At 36.5% G+C, this 25,092-nt stretch overlaps 1 protein-coding gene across 4 annotated transcripts in view; it reads left to right on the forward strand.

Annotated features, from left to right (window-relative positions):
• The window catches only part of rnf220b (ring finger protein 220b), a 43,392-nt gene that overhangs the window by 15,162 nt on the left and 3,138 nt on the right, over nt 1-25,092 (forward strand). The window contains exons 3-13 of one of the 4 annotated variants that reach the window (XM_067414033.1): nt 15,982-16,108; nt 18,371-18,416; nt 18,505-18,597; nt 19,349-19,391; nt 20,468-20,572; nt 21,435-21,478; nt 21,862-21,973; nt 22,894-23,001; nt 23,073-23,172; nt 23,266-23,318; nt 23,447-23,531. In XM_067414033.1, coding sequence (XP_067270134.1) covers nt 15,982-16,108; nt 18,371-18,416; nt 18,505-18,597; nt 19,349-19,391; nt 20,468-20,572; nt 21,435-21,478; nt 21,862-21,973; nt 22,894-23,001; nt 23,073-23,172; nt 23,266-23,318; nt 23,447-23,531 — 916 coding nt within the window. The remainder of the gene's footprint in view (nt 1-15,981; nt 16,109-18,370; nt 18,417-18,504; nt 18,598-19,348; nt 19,392-20,467; nt 20,573-21,434; nt 21,479-21,861; nt 21,974-22,893; nt 23,002-23,072; nt 23,173-23,265; nt 23,319-23,446; nt 23,532-25,092) is intronic. The other 3 variants (XM_067414034.1, XM_067414035.1, XM_067414036.1) reach the window with 3 other exon arrangements.

Genomic DNA, 25,092 nt, shown 5'->3' on the forward strand with positions numbered 1-25,092 from the left:
GCAAATATTGAGTTATTCAAGTCTTGCGTTTGAACGGATAAACTCACACAAAAAGTATGTCAACATGTCGATCTTGATGAGTATCCATCAGACAGTCTATATCCCTTAAGAGAAAGACGATGCATATCTCTGTATTAGGTCTTAAAGGGGCAGTAGCCTTACTGCTGTATGTCAAACAAAAGATAAGGACTCACTCACTGCTCTTGATTGAATAGCTGGTTATAGCTACTTAATTAATTGAATTCATAAAAACAACTTTTTGCTTTTCAATATTCAAATGCACTAGTCTATATCACCAGATGCGTTGGTCTGGCAAGAAGTGCAAGCCACTTCAGAGACACAGATAGTTGCGTGTTCTGAGTTAACACAATCGAGCGTAAAAACAGGGTATATACAGCAATCCTTAAGTTAAATTTACTACTTTTTAATACCTTTTTTACTACCTTCAGAACATTTTTTAAAACCATCACGACACTGAATTGCAAGTGTTAATCAGCGACCTTTCTATTATTTACACAGATTTTGACATATATAACAAACAAAAAAGAATAGATTTAGAATCGACACCAGGAGGAAATCTGTTAAGTTATCATTCAGACACAGTAAAATACATCTCAACATTCACAAAAGTTGGTTGAGGAGAAGCATTACTGCATACACATTTGATTTCAATTAATAATTGGTAATTCAGCAATTAAATGATTTAGTGTTTTTTTCCCAACAACAAAACCTGAGCCAAATATTACATTTCTATAACTGTGATAAGTTGTTGAATTAAACAAAATACTAAAAACTAGTCAATTATTAAAAACTTTAACTAGATTAATCACACATTTTTTCTGTGATTAATCGCAATAAAAAAAAGTTTTTGTACGTTTTTAATATAATAATTTCACAGTTAATCAAATTAATGTAGAAACAACATAAAGACAGTATATTTTAAATACTTGTTTAAATGGCATCTTTTTATGAATGAAGGCCAGTATTACTGATATCAATACAGTTACTGATTTTTTTTTTTTTTTACATTCATTATTAGGCTTCAAAAATATAACAGTTTTTAATTTAAGTAAACCTAAAAAAAATGCTAACATAAATCCAGAATAAATGTCATGTTTATTCCTGCCCTTCCTGTCTTAACAGTAAGGAAATATACAGAAATTTAATACAGTTATCAAAGTTATATGTAATCTGCACTGCATAAACTATAAATTAAATAGTTAATCCTTATTAAAGCTACAAAAGTTATTTAGTCAAGCGCAGCGAGTCATTTTCTCTGTTCCCTTTGTTCTTTAACTTTACTGACAGGAAGCGTTATTGGCTGCGGTCCCTTTAAGAGCAGACAGACACGCGGATCTCACTGTTTATACCGTCTATGTATCGCGCCTCATTCTCTCACAACTCTTTGTTCATTTTAGACTTTATATAAATCATTTAAGATTGCTCTTATGAGGATAGTCGTTGAAGATATGCCTTGAAGCAAGTCTAAAATAAAACGTAAGCCAGCCACTTTTGTTGAGCGCGCAGTGTTCTGAGATGATGCCGAACGACCACTGAATATGACGTCAGCATCAAACATACGTTGAGACGGAGACGAAAGATCTTTGATTATGTGCCCAGATATGCTGAAGCCCATATTTAAACGAACTAACGCGAACGCAGACAGAATTTCAATATAATAGGACACCTGATAGTCTGAAAAAATAATACCTAATTTGGAAAGAAATAATACCTCTGAGGCCAAATTTAACACTTTTAATGGCCTTAAATTTGACAATTTTGATTTATCACTTTTTAATACTTTTTAAAACCCCGCGGACACCCTGAAAAATAAGAAACATATCACGGGAAAATACTAAAACGGGAAGACAGCGGGAAAAGAGCTAAAATACGTGAGAAACCCGGAAAAAAAGGGAGGGTTGACAGCTTTGAGTCAATGACAGCTAGCTGGTGGTTGGACCCTTTTCTTAAAGAATGCACCTGAAATTTATGCAATAAACATGTTTTTGACAAATATTTCAATTTGTTTGTGGTCTATATAGCCTGCAATTAGCCTACACGCCCGAAGGCACGGCTTGAAGACACAGTCAGTGATGTCACGATATGCCAATTTGTTTAAATTCATACCTACGTAATCACCATCACCAAAAATGTACATTTTTTTTTGTATTAAAATTTGAAAAAAAAAAATATAGACCTACCTACCGACCCTTTTTAAAAAAATTTTTACTGTTACTGCAAACCAAAATATTTTTAAGGATGGCCTCAGTGTCTGTTGCTTGAGATGCCCCTGATTTGCATGTGGCAATTAGTATGCTAATTGGCCTAATTAGCCCATGGGACCACACAAGCACTGTGGCATTAAAAGGTTCAGTCTCATTATGACTCAACAATTCCCATGAGTTAGCGCAATCAAAAGCCCATCACACCCTCCAGAGCATATCAGTGGTTTTCTTCCTTAAAAGTGTTATGTGTTTATTACACTTAATCTACAATGTATTTGAAAGTCTTAAAGTTATGTTATGCTTTGTTACCGTAGTCATTATGGCCGACATTCAGGAGAATTTAGCCTCATTAGCAGATGCTAAGAGGCCATTCGATAGCTGTGTCCTGAGCAAATGAGATGGGAGATTGAACTTTTAGCTCAAAGTGCCCTTACTGCTGATTTGTTTCATGACCTGATTGAACAAGAACAGAGACCTGTGGATCTATATCAGCTCAGCTGGCAGTGGCCTTTGTTCCTCTGTGCTTGCAGACACGGAGTATTACCTCGTGGGATTGCTGGGGTATTGATGGGGGAAGGATGAGGTGAGCACACACACGTACACACCCAGAGAATGACTTTGGCAGGCTGGGTAGATGAGGAGCATCGGCTATTGTATTTACTCAGGGCTGTGTGAAGGCTCTGTATGTTTGGTTATCCTTGGCTAGGTGAACAAAGCAGAGACGCTGTCTGGCCATGACCTGAAATAATGTCCCCCTTTGACTACTATTTAAAAAGGTAGACAGATGGGACAATTTATAATTGGGACATATGGGAATACATTAACTTAGATTTAATGTACAATATAGTGTCATTTTTTTAAATAATATGATACAACATAGTAGGACATGAATTCCTTAAAATTATATATATATTTTTGCAAAAGGCCAGGTAACCTTCAGATATTTTTTAACTAAATATTATATGAGCTGTTTTACTATTCTATTCATTTTAAATTAGGTTTGCACATTATATGAGGTGGTTTACAATAAACATTAAATATATATCAAAATGAAATATACAAAATATCTAAAATTAAATTAAAAATTAAAATCAAATAAATAAAACAAAACATATTTTTTAATTGTATATATTGCTAAAATGTTTATTGTTTATAAATATTCATATATTTGTTTGGATATGTCTATAATTTGACCTTGATGACCGTATTTAACACAATACTAATTGTAAAAGCTAAGATAATTAAATGAAATTCCCCCATAACTTTTCATAATGTTGTGGAACATGTTAAATGTTATGCTTTTGATATTTATGAGTTAAATTATTGTTTAATGATTTTAATTGTTAAAAACAATGAAATATTTATTAATTTAACATATTCTATAATATTATAAATAAATAATCTATATATATATTATTTATTATATAACAATATAAGTATATACTGTCTAGATATGCATGGGATTTTAAATAAAGTTATCAGAGACTCAAATTTACTTAAATCGTGAAAAATGCTTAATGTAGTTTTTCTCACCTTTTCTGCATCAGTGACTTGTCAGGTCTTTTGCATCTCAAACGTCATGGTTTTACTGCCTCCAAGACAACGCAATGTGGCAGAAATCCCTGATTCTCTTGCACCCTCCACACTGAGCACTGCTACCCTCCACTCGTTAGCTGTCTAATTAAGCCTTTAGCTACTTAATGAGCTGAACAATGCAGCGTTAGTGGAGCAACAAGCTCAGGGCATGTTAGGTGGCTGGGGTTAAGGATGTTGTGCTGAATTGGTTGCCTGGTGGCTATTTTTCCATTGGTTACTTGAATTACGCCTTGTTCTGTGGCCTCTCTCAGAGTGAAGTTTTATAGGGTGATGGTTTGTTGCTTTTGTTTAGGTTAAAATGGCCGGAGGAACACTTGAATGGGCTCCTTAGACAAGCCACAGACACACAAATAATCTATCAGTATTCTGTATCAGTAAGGTCAAATTCTTGCCAAAAAAAGTTTCATTTATCAGAGTTATTACACTTTGCAGCTTATTTTGGCCACGTAAAGCAACAACCACAATTTCTTTTGTTTTCAATAAATGTTTTGCTCATGATGCAATTTGATGCAACTAACCCAGAAGTTGCATATTGATTCTAGCAATCTGATTGGAGCTTGTTTAAGAAAAGACTGGAAGAGGTATATATGGTTGCATGCTGTTGCAACCCGCAACAATGCATGTAATATATAAAATTGCGTTTGTCAGTCAGTGTGCTTCTAGGATTAAGAACCTGCCAAAGCCCTGCTGACATATAATGTCTTACGTAAACCGTCTGTTTGAGTTGAGAACCGAATTCCCAAGCATACATGGTCGAATGGCGTCCAAAACACAGATGCTATTTCAGCCCATAATGGCCTTCTAGACGTTCAAAATGAAGTCATGTTTTTCTGTGCTGCAGGAGCTCGTCTGTGTTAAACTCTCTTCAGACTGGGTGGCCCAGTCCTCCCACAGCTTCCACAGCAGGTGGAAACCAAGAATTGCTATTAAACGAAGGTCAGAGGACTGTCATTAATAACAAAGTGTTTGTGTTTTTTCCTCCGTCATGAAAAAAGACACATAGTACAGCTTTAACTAATGTCAGGTTCTGGGAATTTCAGCAGTTGAAATTGTGTTAACAACCAACACGGCTTTCACATATTTTCATGCAACTATGGCCAGTTTTTTTTGTTGCATTTTTGCATCTTTGAAGGTCACTGCAGGAAGGGAGCTCAATTTAAAAAGTTGTTCCTTCAAATGTTTGTGAAGTGAACACAATGATCCCTTTTACGAATAACTATTTGCATCTATAATTTAGGGGTGTAACAGTATATTGTGTCACAATTTGTCGCAATACATATATGCAACAGTATGTATCGTGGATAGGATAGTGACAATATAGTTCACCCAAAATGTAAATTCAAGGTTATAGAGTTTTAGTGTCAGTACTACATTCATCTGGATAAATACGTTTTCCACTGATGTATGGTGTATTAAGGACAATATTTGGCATATATACATAACTAAATATAACTATTTGAAAATAAAATCCGAGGGTGGAAAAAAATCTAAATATTGAGAAAACTGCATGTTGTTCAAATGAAGTCCTTAGCTATGCATATTACTACTACTAATATATTTCTGATATATTTATGGTAGGATATTTAAATATTTTCATTGAATATTATCTTTACTTAATATCCTAATGATTTTTGGCATAAAAGAAAAATTTATAATATTGACCCATGCAATGTATTGTGTGCCATTGCTACAATTATATCTCTGTGACTTATGATTTTTTTTTTGTGGTTTTGTGGTCCATGGTCACCTAAATAATGTATAATAATGTGATTGGGGAATATTTGTGGGTCCTCCTGGTAATGCTAAATGTTTTATTTTACCAGTAAAAAGTGGCCAAAATTATTTGAAATGTATCTAGTAAGTGACCGAATCGAGTCATATTCGTCTAAAATAATATTTCAGCTTCCGAATCATGAATATTTTTATTCAGGTGTCACCATTGTCCTGCACATTGGGTTACTAGCACCAAGTCCAAGCCTATTCATTTCCACCCCCAATGTAATTCTAAATTTAGCATTTTAATCAACAGTACATTTTTTGTTAACATTTTACTGTATTGGACTAATACCGTATCGTGAGTTCAGTATCATTATATCTATTACATATTTCAGTATCTTAAACCAAAATGAAATGGGCCAAATTTTCTTTTTTTTACCCAGTTATTTTTTAATCATTTTGTCAGCTATTTCCTCTGTGGAGGGCAACCTTACAACCATCTCGTCCAAGAGTTTCTCTCTCTCTCTCTGTGTTTGGCACTAGTAGAAGCTCCAGTGAGGCAGTTGTGTGCTTAGGCTGACTGTGTCTCGCTGGCTGGCTCTGAACAAGCACAGGCCTGTTCTACCCCGGTGGCCAATAAAATGAGAAAATCAACCACTGTGCCACCATCCACAGGCCAGTCAGATAAATACACTTGTCTCTGTGTGAATGTGTGTAAGCATGGCTGTGTTGATCCAAAGATTTCATCCAACTGTTCAAAGAGTGATACAGAAAATCGTTAAAGGGATAGGTAATCCAAAATGAAAATGATCTCATCATTTTCTCATCTTTTTTCCGCCAATAACAAGTATTTATGGCAGAAAGTTCAAGCTGCTCCTTGTCACCATCCACTGTCATTGCTTAGAAAAGAACAGCTTGAACATTAATCAAAACATCTCTATTTATTTTTGACAGAAGAAAGTAAGTCATACGGGACATGAGGGTGAGTAAATGATGATTTTCATTTTTCAGTCCCTTTAATCAATTCCTGAGTCCACTCCCTAATGGTGTTTTACCGGGCAGAAAACTTGCAGGTGCGTGTAATCAGGGTGATCAATTTTTCTCTTTCATCCTTGGGTTATTATTAATTTTCAGAGTGCTTCTGGCTTTTGTGAAAGCCCTGTTACCCTCTTTGAGGAACCTCTGATCACATCCTCCAAAAGCTGTCACAAAATCTGTATTATTCCAAAACAAGATCATCTTCAAAGCATCACAGGTTTTCTTTAGCTTGTAAGGGTAGTGTATTTGACACAACGAGTGCAAGGCTATCTGATCTTATCAGCATGTATGTGGGAGTATGTTGTGTTAGATTCAAATGGATTATTATGTTCTATCTGCCTCATTAGTTTGAGCTGCTCACACCTGCTCCACAAGAATTTATTGAATGTGGGTGAGACTTACAATTGAGGCAGAATAATGACAATCATGGTTATTCTGTATTGTTAATAATACAAGCATACAGTGTAGCTTAGCACCGTACCTATACGGCCAAATCATACACAGCAACATACTGATACAAAAAATATTGATGCATTGATGTGTATTGATATATGGGTCCATTTCTAATTGTTTTTGCGTGTTTTACAGTGAGGCTTAGTGCAGCTCTGCCCCTCAAGCTCAAGGTTTATGAGGTGTTAGCTGTCACTTCATTGACTCCCGACTGGCCCATTACTCTCTGTGCAGACAGAGTTGACTAAGGTGGAGAGTTGGGGTTTGGCCCTACACACACGCTTACACAAATTAATATGCAAATATACATAGTCAGAAGCATTGAGATCCACATCAAGATGTTTGGTCTGGAAACTCACCATTGACAGGGCTCAATCAGAGGGGCGGGATAAACCGTTGTCTTTCACAACTCCCTCTGCACACAAGCAACGTGAAGTGGAGCTAGTTGATAGATTTAACATTCGCCGTATCCGGTCGGCAAAACTCCGAACACATCTTCCCTTTCTAAGAATGACTTCAGTGCCATTCTTTGTTATTTTCTCAGATAAGATCCAAGTCTTCCAGAGTCGCGGTCAAATCTGATTCGAAAGACCGCCGTTCAACAGCCTCTGTGTTGCCTAGTAGCACGCAAGCGCAAATCAGCCGTCATTATGTTAAGCCCCGCCCACCGACTATACACGATGTGATTGGCCAGACCAGAGTTTGGTTTTACAGTTCAGAAGTGTATTGAGAGTTGCTAGACACTCACGGCAGATTAGATTTGCTGCCGCTAGGGTACGTCTAGACTTCTAGGCTTGCATTTAGATTGAGTTGTGCTTAGATTTTTTTAATGTTTTTTTTTTATGCATCTTACAAGTTCATAATATATCACTGTCAGAAAAAACAGCACTGTGACTGGGGCGGTACCCTAAGGTATAAAAGTGAAAAGGTACATCTCTGTACCTTACTTAACCCTAAATAGTATAGTAGTATAGCCTCAACTAATATAGTACAACTAATATGGTACAAGCCTTAAAGGTACACATTGGTACTTTAAAGGTACACATGAGTACCTTAGGGGACAGTGCTGTACCTTTTTTTTCCTGAAAGAAATTTTTTTGTGTGTGTGTGTGTGTGTGCGGCCTGGTAATCCCTACATTATGGGTACAAAATGTCCCCAAAAAGATGGCAATATCTGAAATCCTTGTCTTTGTGGGGACATTTTTTGGTCCCCATGAGGAGAACATCTTATAAATCATACAGAAGGAGTTTATTTGAGAAAGTAAAAATGCAGAATGATTCCTGTGATGGGTAGGTTTAGGGGTAGGGGCAGTGTAGGGGGATAGGAAATACGGTTTGTACGGTATAAAATCCATTATGCCTATGGAAAGTCCCAATAAAACATGGAAACACTGTGTGTGTGTGTGTGTGTGTGTGTGTGTGTGTGTGTGTGTGTGTGTGTGTGTGTGTGTGTGTGTGTGTGTGTGTGTGTGTGTGTGTGTGTGTGTGTGTGTGTGTGTGTGTGTGTGTGTGTGTGTGTGTGTGTGTGTGTGTGTGTGTGTGTGTGTGTGTGTGTGGCAAGATGACGTCAAATTAGAACAGCCTTCTATTTGTACTGTTTTGACTTCTTTGCTCGCTGTTTTGCTATTATTTTTTTATGCTTTGACTCATTCACTAAGATGAACAGCCAATCAAAGTTCTCTCTCTCTCTCACTGATGGCAGATATACATGTTGAATTAGCCAAAAAAAAACACAAAGGTGTCCGACTAGAACCAACGGTGCAGAACACAGAAAAAAACGGAGTCGGTCGGTGTGCAAAAAAACGTGTCAGCGTTGCCCTGACTGCTGATCATTGCCTTGGTGTGTCCTGGGCTTTAAGGGTTCAAGCACATAGTGATGAAACCCTGTTGTAATTATTATTAATATATCATAAAAATTTCAAGTGATCTCATTGCTGTCACCTTCAGGTGATATTTTACTTGTTTTATATAATTATTATTTATATAATTATTTATTAAATCATGATTTCAACTCAGTCAAGATACTTTAATAAAAACTGTTCCATGATACTCCTGTACATGCTCTCTCATTCCCTGCACACAGAGGGTATGTGCATACATATGTACTTACTCATTCACATTTCCACAATTGTACTCGTGTTTAGGCGCACACACACATACACAACGAGAACATTCCATAGACGTAATGGTTTTTATACTGTATACAAACTACATTATATCCCCCTATACTACCCCTAAATCTACCCATCACAGAAAAAAATATTTTTTTACATTTTTAAGTATGTTGCTTAGTATGTTTTAACGCTATTTTTATTATGAGGACACATGAAATGTCCTCATAAACCACTTTATGTTGTAATACCAGTGTAATACCCATGTCATCATACAAATTTGTGTCCTTATAAATCACACACAAACACACACACACACAGGTGTAGTTACTTTAGTTCCTCCGTCTGTGTGGACCTCAGACAGGACTGTCTCTCCTATCCTCTGGTTTGCAGGTGTGCGTCTTCATTTGCCCAGTTTCTCAGACTCGGTTTATTTGAAGTGTCTGCCTTCACAGCCCTGTAACTCCTGCTGATGAGTTCTTGGGGAGACCATAAAAAGGCAGCACACACCCAACAAATAATGGGAGTTTATCTCAGAAGGGAAGGATAGTCTATGACCATCTCACCACAGTTTGAGTCATGACACATGGATGGATGATGGTTAATGAATGTCATTAGAATATCACGCTGACTGTATCATATTGTTGCTGTGTGCAATGCGTAATTGTTCCTCCAAAGGCTTGACCTTCCACTACGCCATTCATTTTCCCCAGTGTTATTTTCTTGTTGTCTTTCTCTCGTTTTCTTTTACACATACTCTCCCACATAGTGGTCTCTTGCTCATCACTACTATTGATCTGACTGTCTCTGTTATTTAAGACTCCCTGAATACTCATTAATTAAGCCTGTTGAGGAGATCTAGAGAATAATTCCCACCCTCAATATCAATTACTATCAAAGTAACCTTTTGAACAGACACACTGTAGCCTAGTTGTCTGCTAATAAAAATCTACAGCATGCTTCTTTATTAGTAGCTGTACAGATGTATATAATGTTTAATTATAAGTTTTTTTAAAAATGTCCTTCACAAAAATCTACATATTTTGAGATTTTAACTCTGTAGTCAGCTCTCCCTAGTATCGTCACATGGTTAAATTACCTGCTTTTCTTGACAAACCAGACACATGGTATTAATTTCTAGAGATGAGCTGTGGAGTGGTGGTTAGAGGGGTTTGTTAAAAGATTGCTCAAAAGGATATTGCATGTATGTTGGTAACACGATCAAGTATGGTTGTGTTTAGTTATTTTAAGATTACATAACATATTGGGCGTGATGCACAATGACAGAAGAAACTTTTTGTTTTCAACCCCTTCCTTTATCTTAAAGTTGACTTCTATTTTCTAATTGCATTTTATTGATCTTATTGTAATTTTGATTTGTTTTGCCCTAAGAATTTGTTATCCAACTCCATTTTTCGGTGCAACTAGAGACTTCTCTCATGACGTATGCCGGACTTCTCCAATAATTTAGTTAGCTTAACTCCGCCCCTTTCTGATCTGATCTGATCTGCATCCAATCAATAACTGATATACTGAAGTCCCTACTCTATATATTTTTTTCTTTTACAAAATATTGTTTCACACAAATGTAAGTCACAATATCCCAGCTAACTCAAATATGTTCTAAGAATGTTTTGCTAACATTCCCTTTTAAGTTATGAAAACTTTATTTCCGAATGTTCTTTGAAAGTACAACTTTAAAAAAAAAATTTTTTTTAAATGGTTGTTATGGTTAAGTTCTCTAAACATTCTGAAATAAGTAGTAACATTTAAAACTATTACATCCGGTTTCACAGACGAGGCTTAAGTCTATTCCCAGACTAAAATGCATTTTTGAACTGTTGAAAGCAACTTGCACTGACATTTCTAAGGCACTTCTCAAAGCTACTTGCCCTAATTGAACTTAGGACTATTCCTTGCTTAGTCTAAGCCCTGTTTTTGAAACCAGGCCATAGATGATTTTCCAACTAAAACGTTCCAGAAAGAAATAACTTCCATGTACGCTATATAGATAATGTTTTTGTGCTAACATTTTGAGAACATTATTAAAGACAGATGTTCTTGTAACAAAGTTTGTAGTTCAGGGAAGGTGTTACAAATGTGGTGTACATGAAACTCACGAAGGCGAGGAGAACTTGGAACAGGAATCTTTAATAAACAAACTTACAGGAAACACTCAGGAACACCAGTTAACATGAACGAGACCCAACAAACACTGGGGGAGAACTGAGAACTAAATACACAGGGGCAAACGAGGTAATGAGAAGACACAGGTGATAGACATTACTAATGAACAAGACACAGGGGATGGAAATACGAATCAAACAGACTAGGGAAAAACAGAGTAACAGAATATAAAAAGACAACTAAAAAAGACAAGACAGGCATACATGTAACAGAAGGAGGTGGGAACAGGTGAACATTTAACATAAAACTTTAATCCAAAAATAAACAACAACAACAGAACGAAAGTAAAACTGTAGCCCTTCACGGACGACTGCCGCACAAACAAAACACAACATAAAACCCAGGCCTGGTCCTCATTGTCGACACTCCTTCTTTTATCCTTCCGGAGCTCCCCCCGTGAGACTTGAGACGATGGCACCGCGGATTTCCCACAGAAATTTCACACACAGACGAGCGCATCAATTTATTGACTATTCTTTCCGGTGAAATCACAAAACTAAATGCAAACACACAAATGCACACAAAATGCAACGTGCCCATGCTCTTAATATACAATCATTGATGAACATTTTAATGAAGAAGAACTATATCAGAGTGGATTAGAACTCGGAACATTTGAGACGATTTACTAAAAGTCTACTATTAGACCACTAAGGAACTCCAATATAAGCAGCGGATGTACGTATTTATTATCTCATGCGAAGAATCTCAGGACTAATAATATATTTGACGCAAATTAATGTAAATATTGTTTTCAAGTAGTCCCAAATAGATTATTTCCACTAGATTATTTCCATTTAAACTAGAATTAGACCTAGAATTTCGTTCACTGTTCTGTTTGACCTAGTTACGGTCTTGCTTTGAATTAGTCTATTATTTTAAATAAAAATAAAAACATTTATTATTTCAGTTTAACAATGATTTACTTTTTATAGGCTATAATTAAAAAAAAAAACGAGTAGGCAAGCGAAGCCTTTATGAACCTTTCATGTTCAGAACGGAATGTTCAAATTCAGAGGAACAGTTTATGTTCAGTAGAAACATTCATGTTGAAGAACTGTTAATAATAAAGACTGAGAAGATTGGATCAGTTGTGCTCTTGTTTTTTTTTTTTTTTTTTTTTTGCGGCGCACTTGATGTGGCCCGGTCTGACCCAGAGTCTACCTCCAGCGCCCCCCATGTAAATTGAGTTTGAGACCCCTGAGTTAAAGGCTCAGGAAAGAAGGAGGCAGGAACCGGCAAACGTTAAACTAGTTTTAATCATAAAATAAACAAACAAAAAAACGAAATTAAAGCACCAGCCCCTCATGGACGACTGCTGCTTCAACAAAAACACAACAAAGTCCAGACCTGATTCTCTCTCGCCCATCAATGTCATCACTCCTCCTTTTATTCCTCCGGGGCTCCGCCGTGAGACCCGAGGCTGGTGTGGGGCGCAGCAACTCTCGTTAGCAATTGCGCCACTGGCCTCAATCCGTTCCCACAGCTCTCAGCCCTGCCCTGCTTGCCACAGTTGTATTAACGTTACTGGAAGAAAAGTTTAATTGTTTTAACTGTTTGTTTTAACTTGTTTCAACTTGTTTCATTCTTTTAACTTGTTTCATTGTTTTAACTGTTTTATTCAATTTCAATTCTCTGATTTCATAAGATATTCACTTGAGTCTGAGCTCAGGGAATCCGTTGTATTTACCTGTCTATAGAGCTGAAGCTGGTCTTAAATGTTTCTCCAGGGCTGAACTCTTTGACACAGCACACAGTTAAAGGCAGCAATCAGCTCTCTGGAGTGATGAGTGCCACAGCTTTATCGGGCAGCTGTATAGATGTCTATCCCTCATCTTTATGGGGACATTTATGATGGAGGGATTTCAGAGACACTGATCACTCTCCTCTGTATCTGGGACTTACCCTACAGGCCCAACCTAGTGTTTCATGGATTTGTGTGCTTTGTTGTTGTTTATGCTTATTAAAATAATATGTATTGTTAGTCAAATCCTGGAGAAGACATTTACATTTAAATCAATAAGTCCAAGTTCTGTGTACTATTTAGCTTCTTTCAGTATGTTTTTGTTGCAGTCATGTTAGTTGTAATTTCTATAGTCTTTTGATATATGTACCATTATTTTTGTTTGGCTGAAATTGTTTCAGGGGTTTTTGTCATTTAAATATTCAGTAAATATTAATTAATGAGACATGCGGGGTGGGAACGGAACAGAATGAGCTTATTGACTTGACAGTAAGGATGTTAATGGAGGCCATTTTTGCTTTAATCTAATAGCTCGCTTTATAATGCGAACATGCAAGTGTGCGACGTCTGTCTCACAACTGCGAATGAGCTCTGAAGGATTTATCGTGGTAATATTTCCACTCTGCCTCTCATTTCAGGCATTGATCACCCTCAATAACAGCAAACTTGGACCTTTTTCCACATGTACCTGGTCCAGTGCCAGAGTGATTACGTTGTTTCTAAGCCGATTAATGAAAGGTCTGAATCAAGAAAATACCTTTGAAAATGAAGGAAATGACTTTCCACAGCAGATGTGTTGCTACATTGCCTATTATGTTGCCTATTAAATAGCCTTTTTCAATGGCCCATTATTTTCCTCAATAAAAACACTCACTGGAGCTTGCATACTCCCCTGCACTTCACAAAGCATATTGAAGGAACGATGAAATCCCCTGTATAAAATGAAACATTTGATGTCTTAAACACGAACCAGACGGGTTCAGGCTACTTGACGGGGCTTCATGGCAGGTGTGGAGTGGGCCAATTCTATTTTATAACTGCCACTCTCCTCAGAAAGTCTGCCAGGGAACAAGCCCCCTGCCAGTCGCCTGCCTCTCGCATGCCCTCGGATTACTGAAAGGTCGCGCCCATTATGGAGTTATTGAAAGGCAAAATCATGGCCGAAACCATTAAGGGACCTCCTTTTACTTGACTTCACATATTCTATTCGGTTCTATTCTATTCTATTACATTATATGCTATTCCTTTTAAAGTAGTTTTTTAAATCTAAAACATTACTGAACGTAAGAAACTGATACTGTATGTGGTCTCGAACCTCGTTGGCTGTCTGAATTTTAAATTATGACATTTTGAAAAAGCCATTGCAACCAATACAGTTCACGTCAATCAATTACAGAGAGAGCCACGTTCATCTGGCCTCCAGTAATATGACTGTTTACCCCTTTGCATGGGGCTCTGTGAAATACAAGCCTCTAGTATTGTCTTTTTTGGGCCTCTGACATATTGTCGTAATGTGACAGAAAGCCAGGATGAAATGTGGCATTTTGGAAAGGTCAGTTCATGGCCATCTCAGAATTCGTCTCCCATCATGACGATGACAGTTGTCATATGGATGTTGGCATGTGCAGTCATCCTATAACTTGGGGAAAAAAACGCTATGTCCATATATTACTGTGTGCTGTTTTTGTTTTAAAATTTTATTTTATTTTTAACAAATTAATACTTTTATTTAGAAAGAATGCGTTAAATTGATCAAAAGTGGCAGTAAAGACATTTATAATGTTACAACATATTTTTATTTTAACTAAATGCTGTTCTTTTAATCTTTATTTATCAAACAATCCTGGGAAAAGTATCATATTTGTTTTCAACATTAGCATATTAGAATGATTTCTGGAAGGATCATGTGACACTGAACAGTTTAGTAATTGGTTGCTAAAAATTCATTCTGCATAAATATAATTAGTTATTTAAAGTTGTAATGATATTTCACACTATTACTATATTTCTGATCAAATAAATGTAGCATTGGTGAGCATAAGAGACCTCATTCAAAAATATTCAAAATCTTACCAACCTGAAACCTTCGAATGGTAGTGTACATTTAAATAATTTAAGTTAAAAAACTTTCATAATTGTATTTCCTCAAAATACCTTAACTTTACAGTTTCTCAGTCTTCAGCAATATAGGCTTCTATGGTAAAATAATAAAATTACATTCATTAATATGTATATGTAAGCAGTTTACAGCCACACCTTGGTGTGTAGGTTTTGTTCTGTGTATATTAATTAAGGCAGTGTTACAGTTACATGTTAAGTTTTAACATTATCATTTTGGAATTTCTCTCAAATGCTCCCCATGAAAGACTCTCCAACAAGAGGAGGGGAAAAAAGACATGCTCATCCCTGAATCAAATCAAATTCCTTTTATCATCTTGTTATTTGCAGACGTTATCTGTGCAGGTAATGTGGTTATAAATTCAATTTGCCTTGGAATTTCATTGTTTACTGATGTTGGCTGCCTTTAGGCAGAGACACAAGCAGTTAGTACCTGTCTGTGAATTTATTTGAGCTGTACCATAGATGAAATTTTAAAAGAGATGGGACACGCAGGGGGGCTGACTGACACTTTCTCAAGGGCATGGCTCTAAGCAGCGTTAACATGCAAATCCATGTTTTATTCAGATCTGTTTGCTTTCATTTGGCCACTTGTTAGCCTGTGATGGATTTGCTATATGACAGGTGCTACTGCTCAATGTCTGCTGTCATGTGACTGTATTGATGAGCTTTATTTAGATTACACATCTGCCCGACTAGATGATTTTTATCATTGAATTTTCAAGAATATTGCTCATTGTAGGTTTATAATAATAAAGCATGTCTTTGTGCTTTCCTCTCTCATCTGTCTCTCCAGGTAAAGTAAAGGGCCTGTATGACACTCAGACGCCCATGTGTCCGATCTGTCACACAGTTCTGCGGCCAGGAGAGCTGCAGGAACACATGGAGCAGGAAATGGCGCATCTAATGCAGCTGCACAATAGGTACATTGTGTGAAACAGTCTCGTAATATTTATTTTTATTTCCTGATTCACAACCATCTTTTTATTTATTTTAAAGTTCTTAAATGTATTATTATAATTTCGCCATGCTATTTGCATTTAGGGCCGTTTTGAAGTATTGAGCCTCAAAAGTTTTTGCATTCTTTTCGACTTTGTAGATAGAACGTTTTTATTTTTTTAAGTCCCAAAGTGTACACAACATAACAAAACATCACATAATGTAAACAAGTTGTCACAGAATAAGAATATTATGTCAATAGCACATTTTTTACAAAAATGTCAGATAAATCTTTAAAGGCTTAGTTCACCGTTCTCCGTTCATCTTCATCAAGATATTTTATATAAGTCCGAGAGCTTTTCTGTTCCTTCAATGAAAGTTTATGCACACTATACTGTCCATGTCCAGAAAGGTAATAAAAACATCATTAAAGTAGTCCATATGTGACATCAGTGGGTTAATTAGAATCTCTTGAAGCATCGAAAATACATTTTGGTCCAAAAATATCAAAAACTACAACTTTATTCAGCATTGTCTTCTCTTCCGGGTTTGTTTACAATCCTCAAATAAAGATTCAAACGGTTATGAATCAGCATATGATACGCTGATTCATAACCGTTCAAATCTTTGTTTGCCGATTCTAATTGATGTCACATATGGACTACTTTGATGATGATGTATAGTGTGCATACACTTGCATAGGGACTAAAATATCTTAAAATGTGTTCCGAAGATGAACGGAGGTCTTACGGGTGTGGAACAAAATTAGGGTGAGTCATTAATGACATTAATTTAATTTTTGGGTGAACTAACCCTTTAAAATTCCACGGTGATGATTTATTCAAAATAAAAATTTCCTAATAAAAATAAAAATTAATTATTTATTAATTCATTCAAACCATATAGAAATGGTTATATACAACACAATTTACCTTTTAAAGAAGAGAGTAAGAAAATAAATATAGTATCCATGTTCTCCCATTTTTTGTGGTTTTTCTTATATATATTTTGTTGCCATAGTCCAAAATCCTAATAAAAATGAAACAACAACAACTTGTATTTATTTCTTTATGCAAATCTATCCATACATCTATCCATTATTATGTATTATTTTTTATTTATTTATAATAAATTAAGTTTTAAACTTTAAAATTCAATAAACAGAGTATCCCAATGCGCTCTGCTATCACACCTCTCCCCCCCCCCCCATTCTCCACCTGCTATTCTCATTGAGAGGGAAAAATAAAACCTGTCATGTTCCTCTGTAATGAACATGATACAATCCATATAATGACTGAGACAATCAATAATCTATCAACCTCCCTCTGCTTCGCTCATGTCTTCTTTTGTTTTTCCATCCGTCCAGCTCAATCTGAGATCATCAGCCGATCAGTCGAGGGTTGATTTGATTTTTTTGAACTGCCTCAGTCTCTCTGTATCGGCCGGGACACGCAGACAGTAAAGTGCCGCTGACAGTCAGCATGCTCTTCTGTCACTCTTACTCAAATCTCATCCAGGCTCATGAAAATGCATCGCTGTCCATAGTAAAGAGATCAAAACTGGAGACAAGAGCCAGAAAGATGGAGGAAGGGCAGAATTAAGGCAGATTGAGACAATGAACACAAACACATATAAGCACACAAACCCTGTAGCCTGTCCCTTCCAAAGGCACATTAAATGCTTCCAGGTCTTGATGGCATATTTATCTACAGCCTCTGGGCATGTGCACCATGCCTCCACCCCTCTCCCTGTCTCCTCCATCATTGCAACATCACAAATTACAAGCTGTTACATTGTTCCTGACATTTCACAGCCAGTCAAGCTCAAGGCAGTCCTCGCGAAAATCATAGCAAGCTAATAATGCGTTTCTTCAACGTTTGCTATCAGCATCAGACAAGGCAGGCAGCACATTAGCCACTCTGAACACATGAAAGATTTCTCCAATAAAGAAATTATAGCCATAATCTGCTTAGTGACAGAACTGTGGACAGTAATTGTGTCAAATTGAACTTGGCCCCAGGGTGTGTTAGAACCTTTCTGCTGTACAGAACCCGAATGAAGACAGCTTTATAAATATATAATTTTTTTATTTGACTGTGAAGGAAATGTTTGCAACCTGATGCCTCGTTTCGGAGAATGTCTGCATATTCTGATTCACACTTTGTGTTTAAAACAAGGCTGAGTTTTGTTGGTAATGGGATTGAGGTGATGAAATATGTGTTAATAACACTCTCTTCTGTTTACAGTCAGGGTCCCGCGCAAAAGGACTGTCTCGCTGCTGGGCCGCCCAAGGTACATTCACTCCAATGTACTTCACAACACTTGTTATATGCAATTTATTTATCTCTACAGGCAATAATAACCTCTCTACCCCTCTCAGTCTCTGTTTTCCATGCACATAAAGAGAGAGGGTTCCTCCTCCGCTTCCTCCCCACGTCCTGCTGATGAGGCTGTGCACTCCGACAGGTACCAGGTGAGCTCAAAATGCACATTATATACATGTCTAGCAGCATTAGCTTGCTCTTCTTTTGAGGAGCATATTGATCTTTGATTAATTTATGGGTCAAATCAAATTACTTTAAGAGTGGATTTTACCCCTTCCAAGACTGCAGGTCAATCAAATGTTTGAGACAGCCCTCAGTGTAGTGCTGCCATCTGCTGGACTTTAATTATATTTCAAATAATGTTTCTGTTGTGAAAAGAAGTACATTGTAATTTTATTCTGCTTTCTAAATATTGCTTAGAATTTTTTTTATATTTGATTTTATTGGAAAAACTATTATGTATTTAATAAGAAGTAAAAGCTAATTTTATATTTAATTGTTAAATGATTATGTCATTAATTTAGCTTTAGCGAAATGACAATATAAAAGTCAAATATTATTTTTCATACAATGTTGTCCTTGCACTTACTATTTTACCCACTTTTTGCACAGTATAAGTTGTCTCTATATATTAGGTTTGCAGAGTATCATCATATTTAGCAATATATATTATATTGAGTCCTTAGCATCAAAACACTTGACTTATATAATTATTAAAGTTTACATGAATTGCAGTTCGTAACCCATTTTACTTCTGTACCATAAAATACTTGATAATGGGATATTCAATGAGAAATCTTTTAGTATTTTTTTTTTTTTCAAAAAAACTTTATTTATTGTAATGTTGCCACAATTATGGATATTGAAGTGTCACTTTTCATCCTCTCTTTTTCATTCCAGACATTTTTGCGAGTACGAACAAACAGGCAAACACGACTCAATGGTATGTTGTTAATGACCTCTCTCTGGATTTCTCTCTTTTTTTATTTTGTATTTCGTTGCCTATGCCTGCAGGGTCATACACATGCATCAAGAGCTTGGATCTTATACAATTCACATTTCTCTATATGAATATTAATTAAAAAATGTTTATGATGAAATCATCCATCTTTCAAACTGATTTCAATGATCACAAATTGTCCTCAGACAGCACTAGTACATTTTCAGTCTTAAGGCCCTGACACACCAAGCCTTTGTTGAGTGTCGACCAGCCTAGGTTTTGCAATGTGTTCTGCACCATCTATGCTAGCTGGGGGTGTTTATGATGTTGAATCAGCGTCCGTTGACATTGGCACCGTCGATGAGAGGGATCGCTCTGATTGGCTGTTCAGCTTAGTAAACGAGTCTAATGCTGCCTTCACGTGCTACCGGAATTATCGTAAATATGAGTTTCCTAGGTAAAAATTGCACATGAACGGCCTCACATTTCAAAATTTGAATGCGATAAGCTCGTAATCACGACTTCAGAAGTGGGAATTATCAAATTTCCGAAAGCACATGAAGATGGCATAAAATGCAAGAGAATAAAAGCAAAAGTGATGAAAGTGAGCATAGAAGTCAACGACAGAAGTCTGTTCTAATTTTACATCTTGTTACCTGAGCATTGCAATGTGCAAATATTATCATAACAACATGAGCCACCTGGAGTGATGAAAGTGATCAGCATGATTGATATTCAAAATGTTCAGCAAGGGCTGCTTTGTTTACAGTTTGTGCAGTCCTAGTCCCTTTGGAATGATGAATATGGAATATTAATACCTGCTGATATAGACAGTTATTTCCTTAATGCACATGCTAGTTGGCAGTTGGCTGTAGTTTTCGTGGTCTGTTCAAGCACAGTTTTTTAGCCGAGACACAGCGACAACACAATCAGCTTTCATCGCTGCTAGTTCTTTTACATCGGCTTGGTGTGTCACGCACGACCTTTAGTTCAAACTGTTAAAACCCACCCGACCTTTGACCTAGCACCCTCACAAGCAGAGCAGATTATTGACCTTTGCCCTTTTGATATGTTAACAGTTAAGGAGCTCTGCTGGTGCAGGTGCTACGCCAAACAGAAAGTGAAATCTATTCATGTTTGGACTGACTATGGATTTCCACATGTATCTTCTTGCCCACTGTCTGGTAAGATATTCTCCACATGCCACACAACTGCAAAATTTAAAGAGGCTTTATCTGGATGTTAATCAGCACTGATTTAAAATAATCTTTCAAGGAGCAAATGATTGTAGAATCATGAGATGGGGAAAATTATATACTATTTAATGCAATATTGCTCCCTTGGCACAGTAATAGTCAGAGTATTAAGTCTTTGTACTGTGAAATATTGGTGCTCTATTATGTTGAATTTTTGATCATTTATCAGGACTGTTAATTTTTATGTTATTTCATTAACATCCAAAAAAGGTGCACGGGAAGATTGGTCAAAGCTAATTGATCAGATTCTCTCTCTAATTAATGATCCTCTCTCCGTTTTGGTCAACTTCCCTGTGATTGTAACAGGCTCAGCTATGTTTCCACTGTCCTTTTTGACTATATCATGAGCTGAGGCTACTGAAGATTAATGTCCCTTAACACCATTAAGCAGCTCAGCAAAACAGAGATTTTAATGGAGTGGTAGATACCGTTCCACCATCCTGAATTTTACTTCCTTTGTGTGTGTGTGTGTGTGTTCGAGAGAAGGAGAATTCTGGAAATCTTTTATGTCTTTATATTATAATCAGATAAACCGATCAGTCCAATTCCCTTGCCATTTATTTATCTTTTGTAGGCCATAGAGGCCTTTCTGTCTTATCAGTTTATGTCAGCTTGGGATCGTATATATTTCCATCATAAAACTGCCAGTGAAGGAAAAAAAAAACAAATCAAAAGAATTGATTTATGCTTCATTTTTTCAGATAAGGTTATATGAAAAGTGCCATGAATCAATAAAGAATCTGCTGTTTTGTTGTTTTTTCTCTCATTTTCTTTCTCTTTTTTTTTACAGCACGCATTGGGAAACTAAAAAGACGGAAAGCAGAGGAAGACCAGGTGTGATGGAAATGCAGATGATTTGTCATTTAGCATGTTTTTATAGGTCTCTTTTAAAACAATGAACCTTCCTTCCCCTGTAGTCTGTAGTTTCTCTAGATCTGCTTTCACTGACAGATCACAGGCTGTTTTTTATGTCTGTATTTGACAGACATGCCGTCAGCTGCCCTGTTCTGCTAAGTCAGCCGTATGATGTATAAGACGGGTAGATGTGGCCAGGAGGATCAGACAAACTATAAACCTGCATGTTAAATGTCTCTTTCTTTTTAAGCTGTGACTTCATGACAAGGGGGCATCCAGGGCAGGTACCAGATGAAAGCAGTGTCTTGAGGCTGGTGGAGACATTTTCAACAGAGATACTGATATGTGTGTGTTTTCAACAGAGAGATGGCATTTGTGTTGTTGAAGATGGCTCCATACTGTCAGCTGGGAGGGAGTTTGAATGGGCCGAACAGAGAAGAATACAGATGGTTTCTGTTCTCAGGGGATTCAGAGGTACAAAACACTCAAAAATACTGCACAGCAATTGAACTATACACTGAATACACAAATATCTCAAATAAGTAGTCAGATTTGTAGGTATAATTAAAACTTGCTATGTTATATATTTGCTAGAACTTATTTTGTCCTGTCCCTAAGCATGCTATATTTTTATGCTTTAAGCTTATAATGATAAAACTTATAATTCAGTGACATACTAAAATAGAGTAATAGTTAAGTCACCTTTATTTATATATTGCTTTATACAATACAGAAAGTTTCAAAGTATTTTAACAGTGATAAACAGAAAAATAATAATCAGTGATGCAAACAGAATTAAATTCTGCCGTGAAGCAGCTCTAAAAAAGACAATAGTTTCAATCACTTTCAAAGACAATCACTTTCATGTCACTTTCGTATGCTTCCGACATTGCAAACAAAGGTTGAAAATTGGCACATTTGAAATCAAATGCAAAAGTCAATTTGTAGAGTTACTGCCTATGCACAGAATACCAAATCGGTCACTTATGAGGTTTAGTGACCGACCGCCAATGTAAGCAGTAAAGCAGCTCACTTGGTTTTGCAACAGTGCTTGTGTGTGCGTGTGTGTGATTAGTTCACAACAGACACGTGAGTAAACTCGAATGGTGTTATCCTCTTGAGATGGAGATTACTGTAAAAGAACTTAGCCAGGGGTCAAAAACATTCGATCCCAAAGACATCAGAGGTCATACAGAACCTCATGTCCTTATACACACGGTTGAGTTTTATTAGCACTTTGCAGTTCATCAGTACTGCACATTTGAATCTCAACCTATTTTTAAAGTACACACTCTCAATTACTTTGGCACTTGAAATGCGCTCTTGTTCTGTAATAACACTTAAGGCTTTGTGTTTTCTGTCATTTAATGAAGGTTTATTTTAAATGTATTAAGGTTTGGTGGGCAGCACAATGAAAGAGCACCAGGACAGCGATGTGGATCTCGACGTGGACGGTGATGATACTTTGGAGTATGGAAAAGCCCAGTATCCATATTTACGCTGTAAGATTGGCACAATTGGCAGATTGTATTTTTTGTGAAGGCATTTTTGATAATAAGAAATGTTTCCTCAGCAAATGTTCTCAGATACACAGAGGCGGATGTGATTCCCTGTTCAGGAAATGAACCCAGAGATGCAGAAGAGAGACAGGCTTTAAGAGGAGCTGTTTTAAAGTATGCACAGACACAAACAGCACACATTATATTAGTGCTTCCAACTACTTTTTCAATACTTAGTTTCTTTGTTTGTTTGTTTTTCTATGAAAGTGGAGAGACAGCCAGCAGGTTATCTCCAGAGCAAACCAAGTCTGCAAACTCGGGTGAGCCAAGAGATGTAGTTGATGTTGTCACTCTAATTCAGATCTTTATTGTTTTTGTACCAGGTGTAAATGTAGCTTAAATGTAGTTTGCTTCTTTTTGGTTTATACTATATGTTCCTTGTCTGCAGAAGCTCCAACTACAAGTAATGGAGAGTTTGACAACAATACAAGCACAACATCTCCAAGAACCTGCAAGAACAGCGAGTTAGAAGTGTAAGTGTACCTTAAAATTGGCATAAAATGCATGTTATACATCTTGTTGTGAATTATTCATCCATAAATTTCATTTTTGTATAGTTATTTTTTGACGTTGCAATTATAACCCCAGCAATGAAATCTGCATTTAAAAGATGCTTAATAGCCGTACAAACACAGCCTTGACGGTTAGGCTAAAACAAGGCAAAGCTTGGGCTGTCTAACCATTACCCAAGAATAGACAAGTCTTCTAAAAAAATGTCAAAGAAATGAAACCAAACACTTTGTAATCACTGTTCACTTTGCATGCATGATGGAATATAATATATCTCAAAATTCGAGGTTATTTTGGCTAGAAGTGGGTTACTCATAGCCGGATTATATCGGATCTATATTTAACCAAGTCGGTGAAATGACGGCTATTGCTTGCTGGGATAAAACAAAGTCCCCATTCTACAATTTTTTATTTTACGGTCACCTGTTAACCCATATGGATGTCAAAATTTGAAGAAAAGAACTGTGTCTATTTCAGTTTCACCACGACATTAATGTACAGTTTTAAACACATTATTTGGTTATGCTCATTACAGAACAATTAAAATGGAATTGAAACTAATCCTAATTGATTGAATTGGTATACAAATACTGCTGGAGCTGTGGCGTAGTGGTTTCTGCACATATTTCCACAAACCACTACACCACAGATGTACATAGCTTATGATCCAAGTGCCTCCCCCCTCTCTCCTCCATCCTTTTCCCCCTCTCCCAATCTCTCCTACATTCATGTCTTTTTCTTGGAAGAGATCTCTGCTGGATCATGATACAGCACTTCTTAAATCCTGTTGGGAAAAGTGATTTGAACTTCTTTCTGTGTGAACTGGGAGAGATTTTTATACATTACTAATCGTGCCACTGAGGTCGAGTTTGCATATGGAAGGGACACATGAGGAATTATATATGGCTGACCCATTCAATAAGAGTCACACAAATCATTTCTTTCTCAGCGGGATTACATTATGGCAGGTCCACTGAAGCGTGTTTAACTTATGTTTCAGAGTGAATCATTAATCAGATTGATTGATCCATTTATCAGTGGAGGAGTGTCAGTTTGCAGGGAAACTATGAAATACTTTTTAATGATTCTAAATGTATTATGTGGCAGCGATTTGTATATATTTGCATGTTAGGTTGGAGATGTTGCATCATCACTATTAAAATAACAAGGTCTCTCTCTTTCGCTCACTCACTCGCTCTCTCTCTCTCTCTCTCTCACACACACACACACACACACACACACACACACACACACACACACACACACACACACACACACACACACATATTATATTATATTATATTATATTATATTATATTATATTATATTATATTATATTATATTTATAGACCTATAGTCCATTATTCCTCACAAATGGCTAGCAATATTTATTATTAACTTAAATATTTTAATATTATTAATAACTTATTTTAAATATATACACACACACACACACACACACACACACACACATATATATATATAGGTATGGACTTCTGTAGGATTTCTGATTTGCGGCATATT

Source organism: Pseudorasbora parva, chromosome 13 (assembly GCF_024679245.1).
Source record: "Pseudorasbora parva isolate DD20220531a chromosome 13, ASM2467924v1, whole genome shotgun sequence".
NCBI lineage: Eukaryota > Metazoa > Chordata > Actinopteri > Cypriniformes > Gobionidae > Pseudorasbora > Pseudorasbora parva.